We start from the raw sequence: 22085 nt of genomic DNA, 5'->3' as shown, positions 1-22085 counted from the left end.
AAAGAGTCCCGGGGACCCCCCTGCCCTACCTCCCCGCCGGCGGGGATGAGGTAAGGCTGGCGAGTGGCACAGGGCGGCTTCATTTGCATAATAATCTCGTTAATGGAGCCTGGCCTGCGGGAGAGCCGGGCTGGAGACACCACCCCCTCCCCGCCCCGCCGCCGCTCTAGCCCGCCTCGTCCCTCTGCCCCCGGTGCGGGATACTCGCGGCCGCCTCCCCGGGCTGCCTGTGAGCCCGCCGTGCGCGCTGCCGCCCGGAGCTCCCCCGCCGTCGGGGATGGCGCTGCTGGCAGCGCCCGTGAGCGCCTGAGGCGGAGGGGCGAGCCCGCGGCCGCCGCGGGAGGAGGAGGAAAAGGAGGAGGAGGAGGAGAGATGAAGCGCTTCCAGCCGGGGGTCGCGCTGCTGCTCTCGCTGCTGTGGGAGGTGAGGTGGGCCGTGGGGGGAGCGCTGCCCTGCGGCAGCCCCGGGTTCACCCCGCGGGGATCCGCCATCGGTCGCGACCTGGAACTGCGCGGCTGGCGGAGGGGAGCCGCAGCCCGCACCCTGCCGGGGGGCGTGCGCGGGAGGTGATTTATTTTTGGGGTTAGTGTCTTTGCCGTACGCGCTTGGCTGCACGGGCAGTGCGCGGTCCGGAGTGCGGGGCAGGGCTGGGCGGGACCCGGCGCGGCTGCGGGTGCGGTGGTCCCGGGTGTTGGCGGCGGCCGGGCTCGCCGGGTGTCCGGGGTCTTACTGCTGGAGCAGAGGAAGATTATCCGGGCTGTGATGGAGCAGAGTAACACGGGACTTGTACGCAGGGGCACAAGCTGCTGCAAGCTGCCCATTCCCAGCAGACGGGCACACTGTCCAGGGGACGCAAAGCCTGCGCTTGTCAGTAAGGGTTAAGCGGAAGGTGCGTCTCTTCTTTTCATTTTAATTGGCCTTTCGTGGGCAAAGTGTCCATTGTGAGGTAGGTAGAAGTGCGGCGGCATCGGCTCGCGAGGAGCCGTGGCGTGGTCAAACTTCTGGGAAAGCCTGGCTAGCGCAGCTTTCGTACTTACAACAACCAAACGGTGAATTAGGAGCTTTCGTCAGTCGGAGGGGGGATTTGTGCCACGCAGCTCTTGAATCACAGAATAGTTGGCTTGGAAGACACCTTAAAGATCGTCTAGTTTCAACCATCCCTCCCATGGGCTGGGATGACACTGGATCAGGGGGCTGGGAAAGCAGCTCTATTTTTCCAGCGGGCGGATCGGTAGATGCTGCGGGGTTTAACCCCGGGGCTGGGGGCGGGCAGGGGGCTCCAGAAGGCGCCCTGGGGCGGAGCGGTGCGGGCACGCTGCCGGGTGCCGCTCCCGGGGCAGCGCCGGGACACGTGCGGTGGCAGCGTGCCGAGGTCACTTCGGAAACACCCGTGGGCTTGTCTTGGGCACGGCTCTGCGCTCATAAAGCCCAGAGGCAATGTAGCTGAAAGTGACAGAGAGGTGGAAGAGCTGTGTTGCCTCTGTGATGGAGCAGTTCAGACAGAGAATGAATTAATTTATTTTTTTTAAACGGCATGCCACTAAATCTGTACGCGGAAACCAGAGTGCTGGCTGTATAATTACCCTTTGGTAATGGATATAATTCATGAAAATTGTGTTTACTACGTGTTTATGCCACCTACGTAGATGAATGATTTCTGGTGTGTTGCCCACTGTGCCATCCAGTATCATCCCATTAAAACACTCAGATGAAAATCGTCGCTTAATGTAAATAAGTGTAACACTTTACAAGTTAATTGATTTGCATCTCCTTACCCTGGCTGTAAACCTGGCCCTGATCCTGGCCCTCAATTGCTCTTGACTCCGCAGCAGCTCTTCAGAAAGCAGGAATAGCAAAATGTCGATTAAATGAACCAAACACCATCATTTCCCTGAGGGATTGTGTTCATCTGAGACTGTGAAAGGTTTCACCCCTCCAGGATCTCTTTGATTAGATGTCTCTGCTCTCTTGACATGTATTCTGCTGAAAAAGATCATTCGTGCCTGAAAAAAGTAATTTGCATAAATCCTCACTGGATCTAGCCAGTGTTGCTGTTATTTAAGCTTTTGTACTCGTTTTAATTGTGGGGTTATTTCCTCCCCCCGCCCTTTTCTTTTAATCTAGAATGTTTGTTTTGCCATCTGGTTTTGTGGATTTTTTCTTTGTTTCTTTTTTGGAAATTCTTAGGTTGCCTGTTAAAATGAGATGCTGTGTAAATAAAGTTGTATTCTACAGGCCCAGAAACAGAGTGCTGGTGGTTTAAATAACCTAATCTGAGACATCTGGTTGTTTCGAAGACTTTTGGTACATAAAACTTTTGCTGTCTTCTGTACGAAGTTCTGTACTGGATATTCTCTGAAATAACATTGCTGCAATTGTTTTAAATCTGTTTGCAGCTTCAACATGATCTAAGTTATTACTGAACAGAGCATGGGCTGAGAAATACGGTTTTCATTCATCATTTTGCAAAAGGCTCTGTTACCCAGGTACTGTGGGGAGGAACCCATTTAGTCCATCAGAGCACTATGCACTATGATTCTAACCAAGTTTTCCTTGATTAGATTACCCAAAATACTTGTAAAATATTTGTGTGTTGCAAAACCACTATTTTCGGTTATACAGATGAAAGGCATGAACTCTTTCACAATTAAGTATACCTCAAGTTCATGGTGGGTGTGAGTTTGGATGTGGGGAGTGTGTGTGTTTGTGGCTTTCAGGCTGAAGCCTAAGTCAGGAGCTGGCAGTGGCAGTGTCCCACGAGGAAGTGATGGATTGCTGTTCCTGATGTAAAGGCAGAAGATGCAGAAGAGGGGCTGAGGGGCAGGGAGTTTGCATGTGTTGGTGGGTGGTTTCATGAAGGTGAAAAAGGCCATTGAAGCAGGATTTACACATAAGAAATTGCTGGCTCTTGATGCTAAAATGCCAGTCCTTGTCTTGTTCTAGACAAGCTTGAGATGCACTAATTACAGAAACACCCAGAGCACTGTGATGGTGGGAGAGCAGAATTAATTTTGAATTCCCTTGTGTGATGAGGGTTTTTTTATTGCAACCACAAAGAGCATGGTGGAAGAAAAATCTCCAGTCCCAGGACCCAGAAAGCTCTGCTCTGAGAAGACATTATTATTAGGTGAGAAAAGCCAAAGATGCCATGTGTTTTGCTCACAACTTAATTGCAGTTGAACAGTTTAACAAGTAAGGTAAAATGAGGTGGACAATTTGACAGGTAATTTTGGTTCTTGCAGGAAGAAATGAAGATTGTTGAATCTTTATCTGTCTTTTTCAAATTAATTTGGCTACTTGGAGATGGCAGTGTGTTATTAACTGCAGTTGCTTGAAATGCCCTTTTTCACCAGAAGCCTGGATGTCTGATATACCCACAGTACTGGGGTATGTGATTTCTGCACTCAGAAATAACCAGTAGTCTTGCTTGTTAGCTTGGCTTGCTGTTTTGTCAACAAGACTGTATTTTGTCTCAGTTAGCTCTCATTTTTATGTAAAGATTTGAGGAGGTCCTTGAAGTGATGACTGTTTGGGGCATATATCTCAAGATTTTCTGCTTCTCCTTTATCAGTGATCCCAAGGGCTTTGGTTGTTTGAGCTTAAATGTGACTTTAATGAATAGTGATGTCTTTGGAATGAGGGAAAAATAAACCTAAACAGACAGTCCCCCCCACCCCCCTGTTGGAGCAAGCTTATTTTCAGCCTGAATGAGGGCACCAGTGTCTCTGTGGGGCTTACTTCTCAGACTGAGTGCTTGCTTTCTCTCTCACAAGCTGTAGAAGTGCTGGCTGGAGGAGAGCTCAGTAGCTGAAGCTCAGCTCAGGGATGGGGAAGCTGCACAAAGCTGTTTCAGGCTGATAGAGGACCCCATCTGTGCTGCAGTGGTAATAAAGGTGTTTTATTGTTACTGCTGCGGAGAAGCTTGCTGGATAGCCTCACCTTTCAAAACTGTCGAATAGACAGTTTTTTTAGATGCCTAAACTTTTGATTGGCCCCCATGTTACATCCAGGAGAATCCAGGAGCTAACACAAGTGTCTAAACATTTAGGTTAAGCTTCTTAGCTAAGGTGAGCAAGGCCTGCAGTAGTTGCTGTAGGTGGTGAGTAGTGTTTGTGGGAATCCCTCTACACAGGTTTCCATGTGGCTATAACAAATTGAGAAACTCACTTCTGGAAGTACTAGCACTGACGTTTCTACTCACAGTTTCTCATTACTGAGAATTATAATGTGGATCCTGATAGAAACACTGATAATTGGATGCTTGAAAAAAGTGATCAGTGCAGTCCTCTTGTTAATTTGTCAGATGAAAGATACTACACTAGAGTCAAGTGCCTTTTTTAAAAAGAAGAAAATGGACATGTCATAGGAACAGCAAAATGTGTTATCTTGAAAGAAAATTCAAATACTCACGACAGTCTGTCATACAAGATTTGTTTAAGTAAAAGCAAAGTTGGCTGGTGCTCCTCTGTTGGTTAACTGCTGTGCTGAGCTTTTTAGTATTGTTTTTGTAAGTGGATTTCAACAGGAGAGATTTTATCAAATCAGAGAAAACAAAAAAATTTTCTCCTTCTGGAAGAAGTTTGTTTGTAGTTTTTCTTTGACTGTTCGTGGATTTGTTGGGGTTTTCTTTATAATTCTTGTAGGAATAAGAACTTTAAGATGAGGAAACCCACCACTCTTAAAGAAAAAACCTACACATTTTAATGGTGGAGGCACAGGTGGAGTTTGAGAATTTGTGAGAATTATGGGGACCACTCTATCCTCCCCTCTTTCTGATATTTTTTTCTATCCATTAGTAGTAAAGTTTTCCTTTATATAAAGTACTGTAAGAGAGTATATACTCTTGAATATACACATGGGCATGCACATCATTGTTGTTGTCTCCGTGATGTCCCTCTCTGTGGAATACAGATACTGCCCTACTGATGTTTTAACTCCTGTTCTTTCAGTGGGGGTTGGGGGGTATAAGGGGAAAAATCTATCCCAAAAATTCTGCTAGAGGGTTGTTAGTGTAGATGTGTCTACTAACCCTCTCCTGCTTTTTAGTTTTGGTTATGTAACAGACTTAGCAGCTTAAACAGTTTCTGGTGGGTTTTTTTTCTTACCCTCCTGCAGCTGGTTGCAAAGCAGCTATTGCACTGCTGAGTGAAGGCAGGAAAGAGCTTTCTTACAATTTACAGTTTGGAGATCCAACTGGTGCTGGCAAGCCTTCCCTGCCTTTTGACAGCAGTGAGATGGGCTGTGATTTCCAGGCAGGAGGACTGAGCTCACACTCTTTCCTCACTTTGCTCCTGCTGAGGAGGAGACAGATTTGTGTTGGTTGTGGGTAGGGAATGGGTGGCCGACTGCCATTTCCATCCTCTAAGAGGAGGTGCAAATGGGGTTTCTTGGGCTTGGTTGGTTTGGGATTTTTTCTTTAAATTAGAAAAAGCATCTGTAAAATCTGTTTGTATTTTCTTACATCAGTCAAAAATATTTAGCACTTTCTATTATGTTATCTTCATAAAAGGGAAGTTGTCTGACTCTCTTTCCTCTTGGTACTTTCCACTCAGCTAATGCAGGTGGCTGGAAGGTTAAATTTGGCCAAAGCAAGCCCATAGACTTTGAAAATGGATTTAGCTAAAATCAGTATTAAAAAAAAAAAAAAAAGGTAAATTTAAACTCTTTGGTTTAATTCAAATTCATTTTGGTTTTCTCCACTAAGAAGAGGCTTAGAAAAACTGCAATGAGTATACCCATATAGGGGCTTGCTCTGGTTATCAGTGCAGGCTGAGTTCACAGGCAGAAAAAGATTAATGCTTAAGCTTATGCTACAGAATTTAAAATAAAAAAAAAAAAAATTTAAATATTTAAAAATATATCTTACTGGGGCAAGGTAGCTACCAATTTACTTCAGATTTGTTGTGATATGAAGTAAAATCCATGTGAAAAACCATTACATAAGGCTAGCATATTTTACTTTTTATGTCTGATTTTGACAAGGCAACATTGTTGCCTTGTAACCTCAACAATGCAGCTGAGTTTGTTTTGCTGAAGGTTTTGTTGAAATCCTGTTAGTTTGTTATGGCAAATATAAACTCTCTTTGGACTAGTAAGAGGCAAAACCTTTCTAAAAGCTTTGTTTGTTTGTTTGTTTGCCTGAACAGTGTTTTTTGGAAAGTGAGTCTAGATCTGTCTGAAGTCTGGGGACACAGCCTGGGATACTGGGCATTAAATAGCAGTTTCAAGACAAGGAAAAGCTAAGGTCTTTAATAGTGGATATTTCTGATATCAGATCGGTAAGATATGAGATGAAATGCCATGCCTGGTATTTCAGAAGGGCATGAGAGGAGAATCTGGGTTTGTTGAATGTTTTTTTTCTTTTTTTCCTGTTTGAGAACAATGTGTCTTGACAGGTTTCTCACATATTAAATGGAAGAGTTATAGCTGCTAAGTTAAAAATGTCTTTCTTCAGAAGTGTGTCTTCAACTTCTTGCTAAATAGGTGTTAGCTACACCTGTGTTTTAAATAGCTCAGCTGAAAATCTCTTCCTACTTTCTCAATGACTCAGCTTTCAGTCTGGTAAATTTTTTAAAGGAAAGGAACTAGCAAGAAGTGGTTTCTTATCTGTATCTCATGCAATGAAGGTGTGGGTTGTTGCTGGCAAGGATGGTCTCTAATGCTTGGTTTTGCCAGCTCCTGCTGCTCTAGTGACCCTGGGACAATGAAAGGATCATATCAACCCACTGATGCTGTGAATGACTAAGCCACAAAAAAGGGTCTGGGGGAAAAAAAAATGAGAGGGAATAGTTTTCCATTGCTTCAGCAGAGATTTGTGCCGTGGTATAGCATCATGAAACTTGATGCAGCAAGGGAGGAGGGAGAATGTATGGCTTGGAGCAGGACTGCTCATTTCAGTAGCAGACTTCTTGTTTCAATACATTAGGTATCTCCTAACGGGAATCATAAAATCCTTTTGGTTGGAAAAGACATTTAAGGTCACTGAGTCCAGTGGTAAACCTAATGCAGCCACATCCCCTGCTAAACTGTGTCCCTAAATGATGCTGCCTTTGTACTAGAGTGGAAGGCAATCATGGAGACCTTTTCTGTGCTCTGCTAGAAGGGGAAACAAGCAGAATCTTGATTATTTTTTTTATTTTTTTTTCCCTTTGCCTGAAAGATGCCATTAGATACTATGCTGTAAAAGTTATTCTTACAGTTTTCCCAAATCACCTGCCAAGTGTCTCAGCGCAGGAGCTGATGGCCTCCCCGACCTTTCCCATCTGTAGGGCAGGGGAGGGTCATGGATGGAGACTGTGCTTCTGGGGAAGCTCCAGCATCAGTTGCAGTCTTGGAGGGACTGTTGTCCTCGAGTCCAGCCAAAGGTAACTGCAAACACAGCACTCCACTGCTGTACCCTTCACTCTGCCTCTCTCATTTGGAGGTTTAAAAAAACTCTAAAAACTTGGCCCTTCCGTGAAAGTGATTGTGAAGTGATCTGGGCCTTAGTTTCAAAGTTCAGAGGCAGTGGAAAGTGGCCATTTGTGAAGGATGAAGGGACTACACCTACACTCCAATCCTGGTTGCATGCAAGCCCTCTGTAAGCAGCTCACTGTTTGCAGCTGGAGTAGGAAAGATGCTATGCCAGCTGGCTCCTACCTCTGACATTGATACGCATCAGGCAACTAAAGATCTGACAATAGTTTTGAGGATGGATCCTTCCTTCCCAGGTCTGCTGGAATAAGATGTGAGGGCTGTGGAGTCCAGGAATGTAGCCAATACATCTAAAGATTTGTCCTTCTAAGGTAATTACCTTCAATGTTTTCTTATGCCTTTCTAGTTACATGCATTCCAGTCTGTTTGGATCTTCCCTGGGAGTATGAAGAAGTGGAGAACCCTGAAATGAAGTTAGTATGAGAGGAACGTGAGCATGTGGGAAGGTGGCAGGGATATCACTGACAGCAGACTGAAGATGATGGGTAGCACGTGTTACTCTTGATGTGAGAGGAGTGTTTTGTTGTGCATGTTTATCTTTTTGGGCCTCAGTCAGTGTTACACCCAGGGGAGAATGATGCTTTTGGAGACTTATAAAAGTAAGATTTACTCTTCTTAGCTTGGTCTTGCCAGCAATGTAGTTACAGTGACAGGCTTGTGCTGCTGTGGGGTTAAGAGCAGGTAGTGTGCCTGTGATCCAGAGGGTTTGGTTATCAATAAATTAGGAGCTCTGTCTAGGAACATATACTAGCAAAGAAAAATAAAATCAATGACTGTAGTAGCAAAGATGGACTCCTTTTGAGTTGCTGCAAACTAGGGTTTTTTTGGCTGGCACAGCTGTATTTTTCTGCATGCATGTCCGATGGCTGTCGTAGACCAACAAAATCCTTCTGTGTGTCCTGGTTGGAGTCTGTATTTCTCCCTCTCTGTACAGGAGATGCTTGATGCTTCTTTTCTAACCAGTAAAGCCCAGGTGTTTATACCTTACTGGTTTTGGCACAGTCCCTTCAGTGTCAACACAGGAGATTGATATCCAGCTCTACAGCACTTTTCACACATGGTGATATGACAATAGACAGTGTAAGGGTCTGAAATTGCTCAGGTGTTGCTCAGTGTTTTGTTTTTCCCAGTTTTGTTAAATCCCTTCACTAAAGTGGATAGAAAACCTGTTAACTTAGTGAATTCTTTTCTGCTTTCCTCATGATATCTGTAAATGTGGAAGCAGGCATTTCTCAGTCTGGCTGGTGGGTGACTGTAAATGCTGCAGCTTTTGATGCAAAAAACAGGCAAGGATGAGTCAAGCAAGTGTTTTCTTTCATTTCTGCTCCTTGGGTGGGGGGCGGGAAATACATTGCTCATCGCTACAGATAATTCTCTCAATGCTGGTGTGAGATCCAGGAATTCACTGCTGGCTCTCTTACAGTGTGAATTCCCAGCTCAGGGCCTTATTTCCCTGCTGAAGTTGGAGCCAGGGGTTTAACCTGTTACAGGAAGGGTAATGTGTATAAAAGTCCACCTTCATTTGTTCAAGTGCCATTAAATGTGGCAGAATCTTAGTCCAAAGGAGAGGACACATGATCTCTGAACATGCTTTTCTCAAATGGTCAGACAATTGTCTAGCCTAAAATAAAAAGAGGGAGGATGAGTGTGTAAGAAGTTTTAAATCTACCTTTTCACAGTCTGCTTTTCTTTTTCAGGCTGACATAAGATGCTCCTATCTTGAGTGCTGTCTTGCCTATCCCAAACATGCATCAGTAATGACAACCATGGTTTTCAATGTTTTGAGCAGCAATGGTGCAGAAGATTCCTGTTGATCCTGAACTATCAAGCAGCACTGTCACGATGGGCCCCACCATGTGCCGTGTGCTTTCACATCAGGGACCCCAGTTCTGCTCTGATCTGCTTCTTGACTAAAGCAATTCACATCTTCTGGCTATGATACAGAAATACTAATAGCATATGGGAATGGGCTAAAACTCTTCAGAACTGGGTCATCATGTAGTTTGAGACAGTGTAAGGTAATGTTAGGCTGCTTCATTTTTTTTTTCCCCTGTAGCTGAAACCGTAGTGGTCTCTGTTCCTAAACTTGCATGCATGCATCCCTGCATAAAGTATGTTAGAGTGCTACACTAAGGCTGGGTGTTTGCCTGCATAGTCTTAGGATGACCTGTATTTCTAGGGAAGCTAGGGAGCAGGGGAGGCATAAGTGCCTAATAATAGCTGGATACTACAAGTTGCATAATGTTGAGGAAAATGTAAGGCAGTTTAGGGGCTTTCGCATAATGCCAGCACCATGCAACCAGCTGAACTTACTGCTGAACTTGCAGCATGGTGATGGAGAAGTGTTTCAGGATCTGCAAGTGATCTGTGGATCTTGGAGCTTCTGTTTTCTGAAATCCAGGTCTTAGATTTGTTTTCTCTTGTGCTGTGGGTAACACTTCTGATGCTGACTCCTTAAAGCCCTGAGTGAATATTAGGAAGTTGGGTCTCACTGCACCCTGTATGTGGGAATCATCTGGATAGGTATCTGCAGTGTTCCTAGAAGGCATTGGATGGGACCCTGAAAATGTTGTAGGAAACACATTGGAATACGCCCAGAACCTGGCTGGTGAAACTTCCTGGTGTGGCTATGCAGACCCACACTTCCAGCTCTGTGTGCGTGTCTGCCTGTCACAAGGCATCCTGTGGGAACGCATTTAGGTTGCTGCTTTACCTGGTTTTCCCTGTGGATGAAAACCATGGGCGCAGCTGTGGCACAAAGCCAGAGGGATTTGGATTAAGCTTGTTTTAATTCTGAAGTAATCTTGACTTCCTATTTTTATTAAAGCCCTAATCCTGGGCTCCATCCAAAGACCATTAAAAGTCAATGGAGACATCCCACTTGCTGGGACAGGCTGCCTGGAGGGTGCTGGATGCCTTTGGTTTTGCTGTCTCAACCAGCTTGAGGTGCAGGTGACCTTTGCTGTGTGCAGCTTCTGGAGCCCTGTGGGCAGGAATGGTGGTGTCTTCCCCGGGCTGAAGGCACACACATTGGAAGGTTTGGTTGCCTTGAAGCAGCTCTTGCTGTCACTCCCCTGTGTACCTGCACTGTGCAGCACGTCCACCCACGGAGCTGCCAGTGTAGCTCTCCTTGGGGAAGCAGCTACTTCAGCCGGCCACGGTCACTGTCCATGTTGCGTAAGGAGAAAAGCATCGTAGTGATTATATAAAAGAGATTATGTAACTGGGTAATTTGGTAATCGCCTCTCTGGTGAATGCTAAGAATAGCTCGTGAATATGCATTTATATCTGTGATAGCCATCCACAATGATGAAGTGCTGGAAAAAGTGGGTGCTGGGCAGTGGCACAGGGTGAAATACTTGTGCCTGCTGTGTTTGTGTTTGCAGACTTTGCAGCTGTGTCACTCCTGTGCTGCTGTGGTGAGACACATCAGCTGTTGTTCCCCCTGCCCCACACTGTGGTGTGACCTGCTCCACAGGTGCAGTGTAGGTATCCAGCTGCTCTTGATAAGCCTGTGCCACCTGCCTGTGGCATCCTTATGGGGATGTACAATGCATAGGCAGAGCAGATGATGGAGGAGGGAACACATGTTGCTTCTCCATGAATTTGGGCCATTTTCTCTTTCTCTTGATTCCCAGAACTATCTGTTTTTCATGCTGAAGTTGCCAGCTCTTCCCCCCACCCCACCCTGAAAAATGTCTGGGAGGTGCTGGACAATTTCCAGGATCCTGGTGAGGATTTTTGCTCATTGCCTGCAACAACTGAGAAGACCATGTGTGCTTCAGCCCCACTCTTACTTGCATCTCTGTTCCTAGGTTTATTTCTCTCTTGCAGAAGGGAGGGTGACTCATAAAAAAAAAAAAAATCAGCTGTTGCCAAAGCCAGTGAGAGCTCTCTGATGCTAATTGAAGTCAAGGAAGAAACTGTGGAGGAGATGGGTGCTGTTCCTTGTAGTCTCTTAGTCCTGAGAAGGCTGTGCATGGGTGAGCTCAGGATAGCTTGGGAGAAGGCAGGAAGCTGGATGAAAGGCTGTGGCAGGGGAGGAAGTGAGCAAAAGAAACTCTCTGAGCACTGGTGGTTCAATTTGGAACGTCAGTGCTGGCTCTGAAAATATTCTTGCAGTTTTCAGATCAGCTTCTGGAGTCTGAGTGGCTGCTGGCTTTTTGTTGTGGGTTTGGGGTTATTTTTAATTTTCCTTTTGTGTGATTATAATTTGCCTTTCCATTCACCCAAAGGTACAGTTTTCCACCTTTTCTCATTGCTACAGCTACGCCTTATCTACCTTGAATTGCTTTTTCAGCTCCTCATCTCTTGCTGCCTGAAGCTCAAGCTCTTTAACCTTATCTTCAAGCTGGCACATAATCCTCTCTCCACCTATGGCTCTGACCTGGTTTCCTCCTCCTCCTCCCAGCATTGCTCTGGACTGTTGTTACACCCTTCTTGGCTTAGGATGGCTTTCTTCTCTCTTTTTGCGTTTATTGATTTCATGATTTGCAATAGTTTCCACTTCCCTGGCATCCCTGTTCTCTTTTTTTTAATGTTTTTTTCTGTACTTTCCTCTTTTATTTCTTTTCTCAGCTTTCTTCAGTTCCATCTATGATTCAGCCTGGCACAGCCACTTCCCACGTGGGTTTTGCCTCTCCCATAATTTCTTTACTTTTCCCTACTTGCAGAAGGAAAGGCTGTACCATCTGCCCTTAAAAGTGCCTTATAAATCCATTTCCCATGTATTGCAGTTAGGTGTTGGATGCAGATTAAAAAATGTAATTTAAATCCTTTTCCCTTGAAAGAAATACACATTGCCGTCCTGTCCCTTTTGCCTGAATATCTGTTTCCTAGAATGTTTTTTCTCATTTTTGTACATTAGACTAGAGATTTGAGAGTTCAGCTTGCAGCTTCACCCAAGAATTCCCTTTGCTGATTCCTTGTTGCAGTTCACTGCCTTGTGTATACACCCCTTCTCCTTGGTATTTATGCCTTCTACTTTTAGCAGGCTATCAACCCTGGAATATGCTGCTGTTGTTGTCAGGACAAAGGAGTTTTAGGGGAATATTTTTAATAAACATATGGTTGTTGCATAATGTTGATGGAAAGTAGGCAGAGGAGACTGCATGTGCAGCACCCTGTGAACTGTAGAAGACAAGGGCAGGCACAGACCACGGATAATGCAAAATTATTTTGATGCCATGTAAATTCTCAGGTGCTTAATGGACTTAATTTTTCAGTCTCAAATTACATATCTGGAAAAAGATGTGACTAAAGTTGAAAGTTTTTGTGCAGAAGCATGTAAGAGTATGTTAGAGCTGTTACAGGAGCTTCTGTAATGTGAAAACTGTTTAATTTGCAACTGTACAGATACATTAAGAGTAATCCTGTCTGGACTGATGGGCAAGTGTGAAGTAGTAAAAAGTGAAGGAAGCCAAAATTCATGTACTGTGTTAACTTTTTAAAACCAGTGAAACTGAAATGGTATCTCATTTGCATCAATTTTAATGAAAAGTATGTATGTAAACTCCTGCCTAAGATCAAAGAAAAACATTAATTCTTAGTTTCATGTGGATAAGATGGTTCAAGGTGCGTAAGGATGGTAAAAAAAGGTACGAAGGCAATTTTAAGATTTGGTGCAAAGATACCATACAAGAATTTGCTTTACTTTTGTCTGCCTTTCCAGTGTCACATGCAGCATGTATAATCTGACTCAGTTTAGTAGCAATTGTTCTGAAACCTCCAGAAACTCTCACTGGTAAGAAGGAGCAGAATGGGTTCCATGTTTTGGGAGTGTGAACTCGAATCCTAATTGGTCATCTATTCCCTTTGAAGAAAATACACTGTAAAGATACTAAATTTCTTATGAAGGTTCCAGTTCAGTTAAATAGATTCAGTTAAAAGAGATTTCCAAAAGCAAATCCAGCGGAGGAAAAAAAATAAGCCGTGTCTGCAGATATCCTGCTGTCTGGAAGAGCCTGATGGAACCAAATTAATAACTTTTAAGAAGTTCCCTTTTGAAATGTTCCTGCAGCAAGCCTTTTAAAAAGAGAGAGGCTTGAAAGCAGAAACCCTTTGTAAAAAGTTTTTCCTTCAAGCAAGAACATTTAGACATGATGTGAAGCAAGGTTGTGAAGGAACAATTAGTACTGGGTTTCCTGATACTGCCTGAAGAAAGCTTGGCTGCCTTTTTCACTGTGGTAGGGATGGTACTTGTAATCTCAGTGTCAGTATTTGCAAGTATTTGCAAGTGTTACTCTGGCCCTGCTGGTGACTCCCTGGACATCTCTCTGAAGGTGACTGCCTCCTGTGTGAGGGTTGTACACAGCCGGGTCTTGAGGAAGGGCTGAGGTCTGACTCCAAAACCATCTGCAGGAACAAATGACTCTTCCAAGGGAATTGATCTCATGTCTATGCAGGCTTGCCAGATGTGTCTGGACCTGACTCTCCCTCGGCCTGACAGGTGTTTTTGCAGCCATTTGATGGCAGGGATGTGCCACCTTTGTGCCTGTGGCCCCCACTATGATGGTGACAGCTGGCAGGGCTGGCATCCTTCTGCTGGGCTGGGTACAGCTCCTGCCTGCCCTCTCTGCCTGCCCCTGCAGGGACAGAGGTGCTCACACTCACCTGTTCCTGGAACATGGGCTGATGGTGGCAAAACTATATAATGTGTCTGACTTTAATACCTGGCTCTTCCGCTGCTGGAAAAAAGTCACTGTTCTTTTCCCTTTCAGTGCTTTATGTTGTTCTGGAGGAGAAATTCTTTTTTAATGATGTCCTAGACTTTGATATACGTTCTGTATTCATGGTAACAGCTTCTCCAACTATCCATCTTCCAAATTAGATTAAATCTATTTGTACATTTATGGTATTTCTTCATGCTTTATTTAAACACAAGTAATCAAATAAAGAACAATTCATGCTGTTACGCTTCAGAAGTCCTTGCCAGTACTTAGATTTTTATGGGAAACCAGAATTTTGCAGCTGATTGTAATGACAAAATATGTACTCGTCTGCTGTCTCTCACAGAAGGATTTCATAGTACTTAAGCAATATTAAATACGTCATAGCATGTTCCAGTCACATCCAGCCCAGATGCATAGCCTTGTACAGATGGGTAAGTGGGCAGAAAGTATTGTAAATGTCGTGCAGGGTGTTTGTAGCTGAGTTAGAAACTTAGGATTTCTGATTCCTGGTTTCCTATTCCAGTTCAATAAAAGGCAACTGCTTTGACCTGACTATAAACTTTGCAACAAGCCCTTTTTCATGAAGTTATAAACATGGGTGTTTTTTTGGAAGTTCCAAGCAGGGCATCATGTCAATGGCACAGATATGTACAGGTATGTGAGTGGTCTGGAGGAAAATTTTCTGTGTTGGGCTCTTCTACATGTGGAATTATCAAATTGTAACCATAAGGTTTATTCAGCGTGTCGTGTTAGTACTGAGGTCAATAGATACCTCCAGATTCTTACCCTTAGTCTTTTGATTTATGCATTTGCACATTTACCACTCAACTGTACTTGTATTAGGATTGTATTCTAGACTTAATGACTTTCTGATGATCTAATTAACCTCAGCCTGTTAGTGATGCCAGTATTTATTTGTGTAGAATATGAATTGATGAAGGTGTCCACCTGCATCTCACCTCTTTGGATAGCTGACTAAATCTGTTTAACTTACTGTTGTCTTCATAGTGCTGCACTCTGAAATACCACAGGAACTAATGCTTGTGTGAGGTTCTTTGTTTTCCCTTTTTTTTCTTTTAAGCATTCATTGAATATGCAGTCCTAAGACAGTCTAATATTTGCAAACTTGGGTCAATGCCGCTGAGTAGATTAGGTCAAAATAGAAATAACAGCGCATCAAAACAGTTTCAGACTATTTTTGTTTTAAGCACTTCCAAAAGCTAGTGAATTGAAAGTCCAGGTTTACAATGTGTGATGAGACTGGAGAAATGTCTCTGAAAAGCTTGGCATTCACCCAGGGTGTGGGAGGCCAGTTTTGTCTCCTTTATGTCTGCTGGATGAATCCTTGAAAGAGTTCCTACCCTAGATGGGGTATACTAGAGTTGATTTATGTCAACTGTTGACATTATCCCTGTTTTCCACTTATAAAGGAAATATGTGCTAAGCTAGGTGGAAAGCTTCACCATCACTCAGTGGTTTAGATGCTCTTTGAAGAGAGACCTGTTTGCAGAGTTTATTCCAATTACACCCCTTCAGAGACTGAACATAGAAACTGAAAGACAGAAAAGGGTGAGACATTGGGTCTGTTGGTTGCAATAAAACAGCATGGCCTTGTCTTGGCTTACAGGGGGAATTTGAGGAAGCTGCTTGTGTGTGTTGGGAAGGAGATAATTCTGTCCTTGCTGCTTTTTTACATTATGTCCTAGAACTTTTACTACTATCTCCTGATAGAGATAGGATGCTGGTGAAAATAGGTGTTTGCACCTATATTTATGCATTTCATGCAAATGCATAGAATGCATAAATATATGCATAATGTTGAAAAGAAACACTGCCAGCACAAAAGTTTGAGGTTCTCCAATTGCCTGAAGTTAAATTTTGTTCACTTCCAGGAGAGAGAGAAAGGCTTGAGTCCTTCTGGGTGGGAGATAGAAAACCAGACTTGCCATATCCTGGTAGACCACTTTAGCTGGGTTGGGTGGATCTTGACTGCAGTTGCTACTGCACCCTTCCCTTTATACCTCTGTGTTCTGCAGATCTTCTTTTTCTACACCTAACAGATGCAAAAAACCAAAAAGGAAGATTTTTGTTTTGTTTTTGCTTTAAGAGTGCAGGAAGCAGTTTCGGGATCTAAAAAATACAGTTACGTGCCCAACTCCCTAATATGAGAGGGTTTCTTGGAAGATTTCTCTTTAAGTGTCTTATCAAGCTGGCACTATCTGGAGTTTACCTGCTGCTATATCTTTGACTCATATGATGACATGAAATATTTATATTTAATAAAGAGCTCATAAAAATCTGTCTCCCCTCTTTTTTGTACTGAGAGCATCTCATGGCAGTGTCCTGAATGTTGCACATCTAGGCAAGGACTGTGGCAATACTGAAGAGATACATTTCAAATAATCACCACTCCTCTCCAGTAACTAGGCAGATGGGAAGGTGGTACAGTGGAGAATGTTGAGAGGGCAATGCCTAGTATATCTTTTCCAACCTTACAGACTGTTCTAAAACAGATCCATATAACATTTAGGCCGAGAGTACTGGTAGTATCTTTTCTAAGCACCAGATTTTTTTACAGGGCTGTTGTATTCCTGACATTGCTGTGCTAGTTCATGGTACCTCGCTGAGCTCCTTCCTGTCTGATAGGGACTAGGGTAGGGAATTCGTGCTGAGGTTGGTTTTGGCGCTGTCTTTTTCCTTTAATGAACATCTTAAGCCAGTCTCAGATACTTACTTCAAGTTTTATTTATATGAACTGATGAAATGTCCATGGAACTGGATGTTTGCTACATTAAGTGGTGAGTTTATACATTCCTGTCTTAAGTCTGTCTTATGTCTGCTGCTCTAATTTGCATTATTTTTTTCCTGAATATTTTTAAATAATCCAGTGATTTATATTTTTTCTGGATAGTTCGATTTTCCAATTTTATGTTTCTGTGGCTGGTGACAGGGCTGACAGCTCAGGATTGATTTAACACTTGCCATCTCTGTTGGTATGAGAGACTATCCATGTGCTCTATGCAGTGAAACCAAGAGAGAAAGAGTTTTCAAGTAAAAGCATGCATATCAGCAGCATTAATCCTACAGTTCCTTGTAGCAGTGTGTAGAAGTGGCACTCTGGGTTTCTTGTTGCACACTGTGGATTTAAGCTTGGAGGAAACCCTGCATCTTGAGCCTGTGATCACAATCTTATGCACATAAATAGTGCTGGGTTTTACAGTGTCCCCCAAGAATTTTCTGTTCTGCTTTCAGTCAGTCTTGAAACAAGCTGCCTACATGTGTGCCTTGCAAATAAGCCTCAAACCTGATCTGGAGGGAATACATCTGTGGGTGGATACACAGCCCAAGCTCCCCACCTCCTCAGAGCTCTTCCCCTCAGATGAGGCAGTTGGCAAAGCTGATAATGAATCCTGGTGATGAGGATGACTTTTTGTTTGGTGCAGAAGAACCCAGTTTAAACTGGTGTTGGAGAAAAAAAGTTACTTCTTTAGAGCTTGTATTATGTTAGAAATAATCAGTTTCCTCATTCATGTCTTCGTATATTTGAATATATTTTTCCATCCAGTGTTTTTGTGTGATCTTCTATACTCTGTAGGAAGCGGTATAAAAGTATGGCCTCATGGTTAAAGGCTGTGTCACTTAGGAAGGTGGGGTTCTGCAGTTGGCTCTGCTGTCAGGTACAGGCGCATTTCTTTGTGATCTTTGTCCCATATTCCTCTTCTAGTTTAAGAAATTATAAATTCTATTCACAGGTAGTCTTGGAAGCCATGGATTAAAAGCCATAGGAAAGACAGATGAGTTCCAATAGATTGAATTGAGCAGATCCTACCATTAACAGAGGTGAGGAAGAGTGATCTTTGATATCCTTTTCCTGACCAAGTACCACAGAATTTTCTCTTGCCATGTAACGTGTTGGTTCTCATATCAAACAGTGCTCTCTCTGACTATGGGCTGAGGGTCCTCTTTCAGTCTGTACTGTTTCGTGTTTAGAAGGGTTTTTTTAGCTAATGAACTTAAGACCTTTAATAAAACCTTGTTTTTAGAAAAGTAAAAATATCTGGATATCAGTTTCATTCCCTCTATTGAGAACTTCTGGGATTCTTTTTTCTGTTTAATGGCCTTGAACACATCTACTTTCTCCTTGAAAAGACTTAGGCAGTGCTTGACTTGTAGTACAGTTAGCATTGTACCTTGAGGAGCCACAGGCACTGCCATTGTGTAGTGTTAAACTCTGCTCCATCATTTGCCAGAGCTGTCTTGTTCCTCCTGCACCTTCATTCAGGAACATGGGTACATAGTTTTGCAAAAAATAAGTAAGTTCTATTTAAACCCATGCAGTTTTGATCTGAGATTTGTCTTCAAATGAATTGTAACTCTAAGCAAAGTTCATTCACAATGTCTAGAAATTAGGAATTCACCATGGTTTTCCAGATGCTTGCCTAAGTTTGTCAGAAAATGTTTTAAATGAGAAATATCTTCCAGAGGTTTTTATTTATCTGAAAGCCACAAAAAGTACTTTGTGTTTCATGCCATGATTCAACCCTAGCTGGCAAGTAAACACCACATAGCTGCTTGCTCACCCTCTCCTGGTGGAATGGGGAAGAAAATCAGAAGGGTAAAAGACAGTAAAGTCATGGGTTGAGATAAAGACAGCTTAATAGAGAAAGCAAAGTGAGAAATTGATTCAGTGCTTCCCCTGGACAGGTGGGTGTTTAGCCATCCCCAGGCTCCATCACACATAACAATTACTTGGGAAGACAAATGCCATCGCTCTGACTATCTTCCCTTCCTCTTTCTTCCCACACCTGATATTCTGAATGTGACACCATATAGTATGGAATATGCCTTTGGTCACTTGAAGACAGCTGTCCCAGCTTCTTATGCACCCCCAGTGTCCTCCCTAGTGAGGCACAGAAAAGGCCTTGGCTCCGTGCAAGCACTGTTCAGCAATAACTTAAATATTCTTGTATTACCAACAGTGTTTTCAGCCCAAATCCCAGACATAGCTCCATACTAGCTACTGTGAATCAAATTAATACCACCCCAGCCAAAACCAGCACATTCTGCATTGCTAATTCCATCTCATTTGCATCATGTTCGGTCCCACACTATCCAGTACACCCTCATTAACCCCCACCACCCTTCACTCACATCTTTCAGTATAGTATGTAGATATCATTCCCTTAGTCAATGAACATTGGATTAATTAATTCCATGGCTTAGGGGTTACATCTCTTATAGGGAGCACTCAGGACAGGAGAGATGGTGCGGAGTTACTTGTGTGGTATTACTGGGTACCACAACCAGCTCAGGTCAGGTCACTGCTGCACTTGCACTGCTTCTTGTAAGGCTTGTCCTCTGTTGGGTCAGGTGGTTTCTGTAGTTTCTGTGGTTGCTGTAGTAATTCCCATAATATGCAACTCAAATCCTGGGTTACAGCAATGTAAAAGTATTTCCATTACAATCTCCACCCCTTGTCCCTTTGGACTAGACCTTAGGGTTTAATAGTGCAGTGAATTTGACCCTGCTGCAGCTTGGATGTATCAACAGCCTGCAGTTCCTTAGGGTTGTACTTGCTCCAAATGGAGCCTTATCTATGAGCCAGTTTCTTCAGGGGTATACCTGCTGTGGCATGGACTTTTCCAAAGGCAGAGTTGCTTTGAGATGTACCTGTTCCCCAGCATGGCCTTTTATCCATTGGCCACAATCCCTTTGGAGGTACACCTGCTGCAGCACAGACATAAACACGGCCACGCTCCCTGCTCTGGCATGGACTTATCTGCAGCCACAGGCACCTGGGAGTGTTCTGCTCTGGTGTGGACTCATCCACAGGTGACAGTCCCTTTGACTTGAGTTCACACTGGAATTCCAGCCTGTCCAGCACAGCAGCGATGCTCTGGTCCTCTGCCAGCCCAGGCACGTTGCCACAGCTGTTACCAAAATGTTCCCAGGCACAGCAGAGTAAGATGATAAAGCAGCACAGCAATACAGGAAGCAGTGAAAGCTAAAAGCAGCCAGTAATGAGCACCAGACTCTGACATACAGTAAGGCAAGCAAGCCTTGCAGCCACAGGGGCCTGCTGATTAATACCAAACAGCAATAACAGCTGTAAATTCCATCTAGCCCCTTCCAATCTAACCTGTTCTTATCTCCAAATGTTCAAACCCCAGGCTGGCACCCAAAAAGGATGGCTTTGATTTAACTCCACAACAAGGCACCACACAGCTTCTTCCTCACTCTCACCTAGTGGAATGGGGAAAGGAATCAGAGTGGTAGAAAAAAGCATGGGTTGAGGTAAAAACAGTTAAACCAAAGGTTGTGCCCACAAACAGAGCAAAATGAGGAATACATTTGCCACTTCCCATGGGCTGGCAGGTGTTCAGCCATCCCCAGGGGATCAGAGCTCCATCACACATAGTGAGTGGTTACTTGGGAAGACAACTGTCATCACTCTGAACATCCCCCTTTTCTTCTTCCTCCAGCTGTATATGCTCACCATAGCACCATAGGTTGTGGAATATCCCTTTGGATATCCCTTAGGATCAGCTGTCCTGACTGTATTTTCCCAACTTTTTGTGCACTCCCAACCTTCTTCACTGGCATGGTGCTACAAGAAACAGTGTGTATGCACAGCTCAGCAATAGCTAAGACATCCCTGTGTTATCAACACTGTTTACAGCACAAATCCAAACTAGCTACTGTGAAGAAAATGATGCCAGCCAAACTCAGCACATTTCATCATGATGCTTTCGTGAAAAGCACCCTCAGTAAGCTACCATACAGCATGTGTTACATTGCTCTTTGGGAGGTGTTGGTCAAAATGGAACACCTTTCTAAATCCCCATCTAGCCAGTTCTCAGGCCATAAAGTTTAGTGGGACATTTACAGGGATGCGAAGAGATGCTCTTCCTACTTGTCGTGGTTTTGTGTTTAATTGGATGGTCTGTGTCTTGCAGGCATAAGATGATTGTGGTTGTTTATGGTTTTATAAATCTTCAGAATGATTGGGTTAGTATTCTTTGGCTGCAGCTCTACTGAGAAAGTCTGAATGTTTAATGGAGTATTGAATACTGCATAACTTTTCCATGTATGAACTCGAAGAAGGTGTTTTGATGGATTGGTTGGTTTGCTTCTTAAACTCTGTAGGGTCAGAGATTATGTGTCTGAAATGTTTTATACATCTTGTGTAGGTTTTAGGTAATTAATATTTCATGCTTGCCCCCAGATATGTGGTAGTGGTTAAAACTCAATTAAGTGGTGATTATACAAAATGATGAATATTTCATTTATTTAATATTAAAATGGAAAAAAAAAGTATATTGCTGTCATGCTGGTTTTATTTAAAAAAAACTTAGTCAAGATTGGCAAGATTGAAAGTCTTGTTAGGGTCCTGAATTTATTCTGCTGAAAGAATGCAGGATTTCTTTGAGTTTTAAAATGGATTCTGTTCTCCTTTGCAAGGTTATTTCTTCTTGCACCTTTATAAAAGCCTTTGCCTTGTTCAGTTACAGACCAAAATATTGTTCTGTTCACACCATTTATTAATTGAGCTCTTGGTAATTATATATTCAGAAATATGAGTGTCTGCAAGACTGAAAGAAATCAGATGGGTGAGACAAGTGTCTGTGTCATTACTGTGTCTTGGTGGTGGCAGGTGCTGTGCCAGGAAGGGCCATAAGACTGCCCACTGTCTGAAATCCATTTCTTTAATGCCTCCCAACATATGGATCACTTGGATCAGAGATATTAGGGTGTATCCCTTTTTATTTGGTTTAATTACTGATTTGGATCTGTCTTCTGTGGATTTGTCGATTTCCTTTTGAATCCGTCATTTTCTGCAGTTTCCTGCGTCAACAGATATCAGATTATGTCTGTGTGCTGTGTAAAAAAGTACTTCTTAAATTAATTTCCTGCAAGGAAGAGGGGCACTTACTGAAACCA

At 43.4% G+C, this 22085-nt stretch overlaps 1 protein-coding gene across 1 annotated transcript in view; it reads left to right on the top strand.

The window, feature by feature from the left end:
- The first annotated feature begins 156 nt into the window (after positions 1 to 156).
- Positions 157 to 22085, top strand: part of VOPP1 (VOPP1 WW domain binding protein) — a 61564-nt gene continuing 39635 nt past the window's right edge. The window contains exon 1 of the mRNA XM_015618381.3: positions 157 to 423. Within this exon, the coding sequence (XP_015473867.1) occupies positions 373 to 423 (51 nt within the window). The 5' untranslated portion in view covers positions 157 to 372. The remainder of the gene's footprint in view (positions 424 to 22085) is intronic.

The sequence above is a fragment of the Parus major genome, chromosome 2 (assembly GCF_001522545.3).
Source record: "Parus major isolate Abel chromosome 2, Parus_major1.1, whole genome shotgun sequence".
Lineage (NCBI taxonomy): Eukaryota > Metazoa > Chordata > Aves > Passeriformes > Paridae > Parus > Parus major.
The sequence above is the reverse complement of the archived record's forward strand: the minus strand, read 5'-3'. Positions and strand labels throughout refer to the sequence as shown.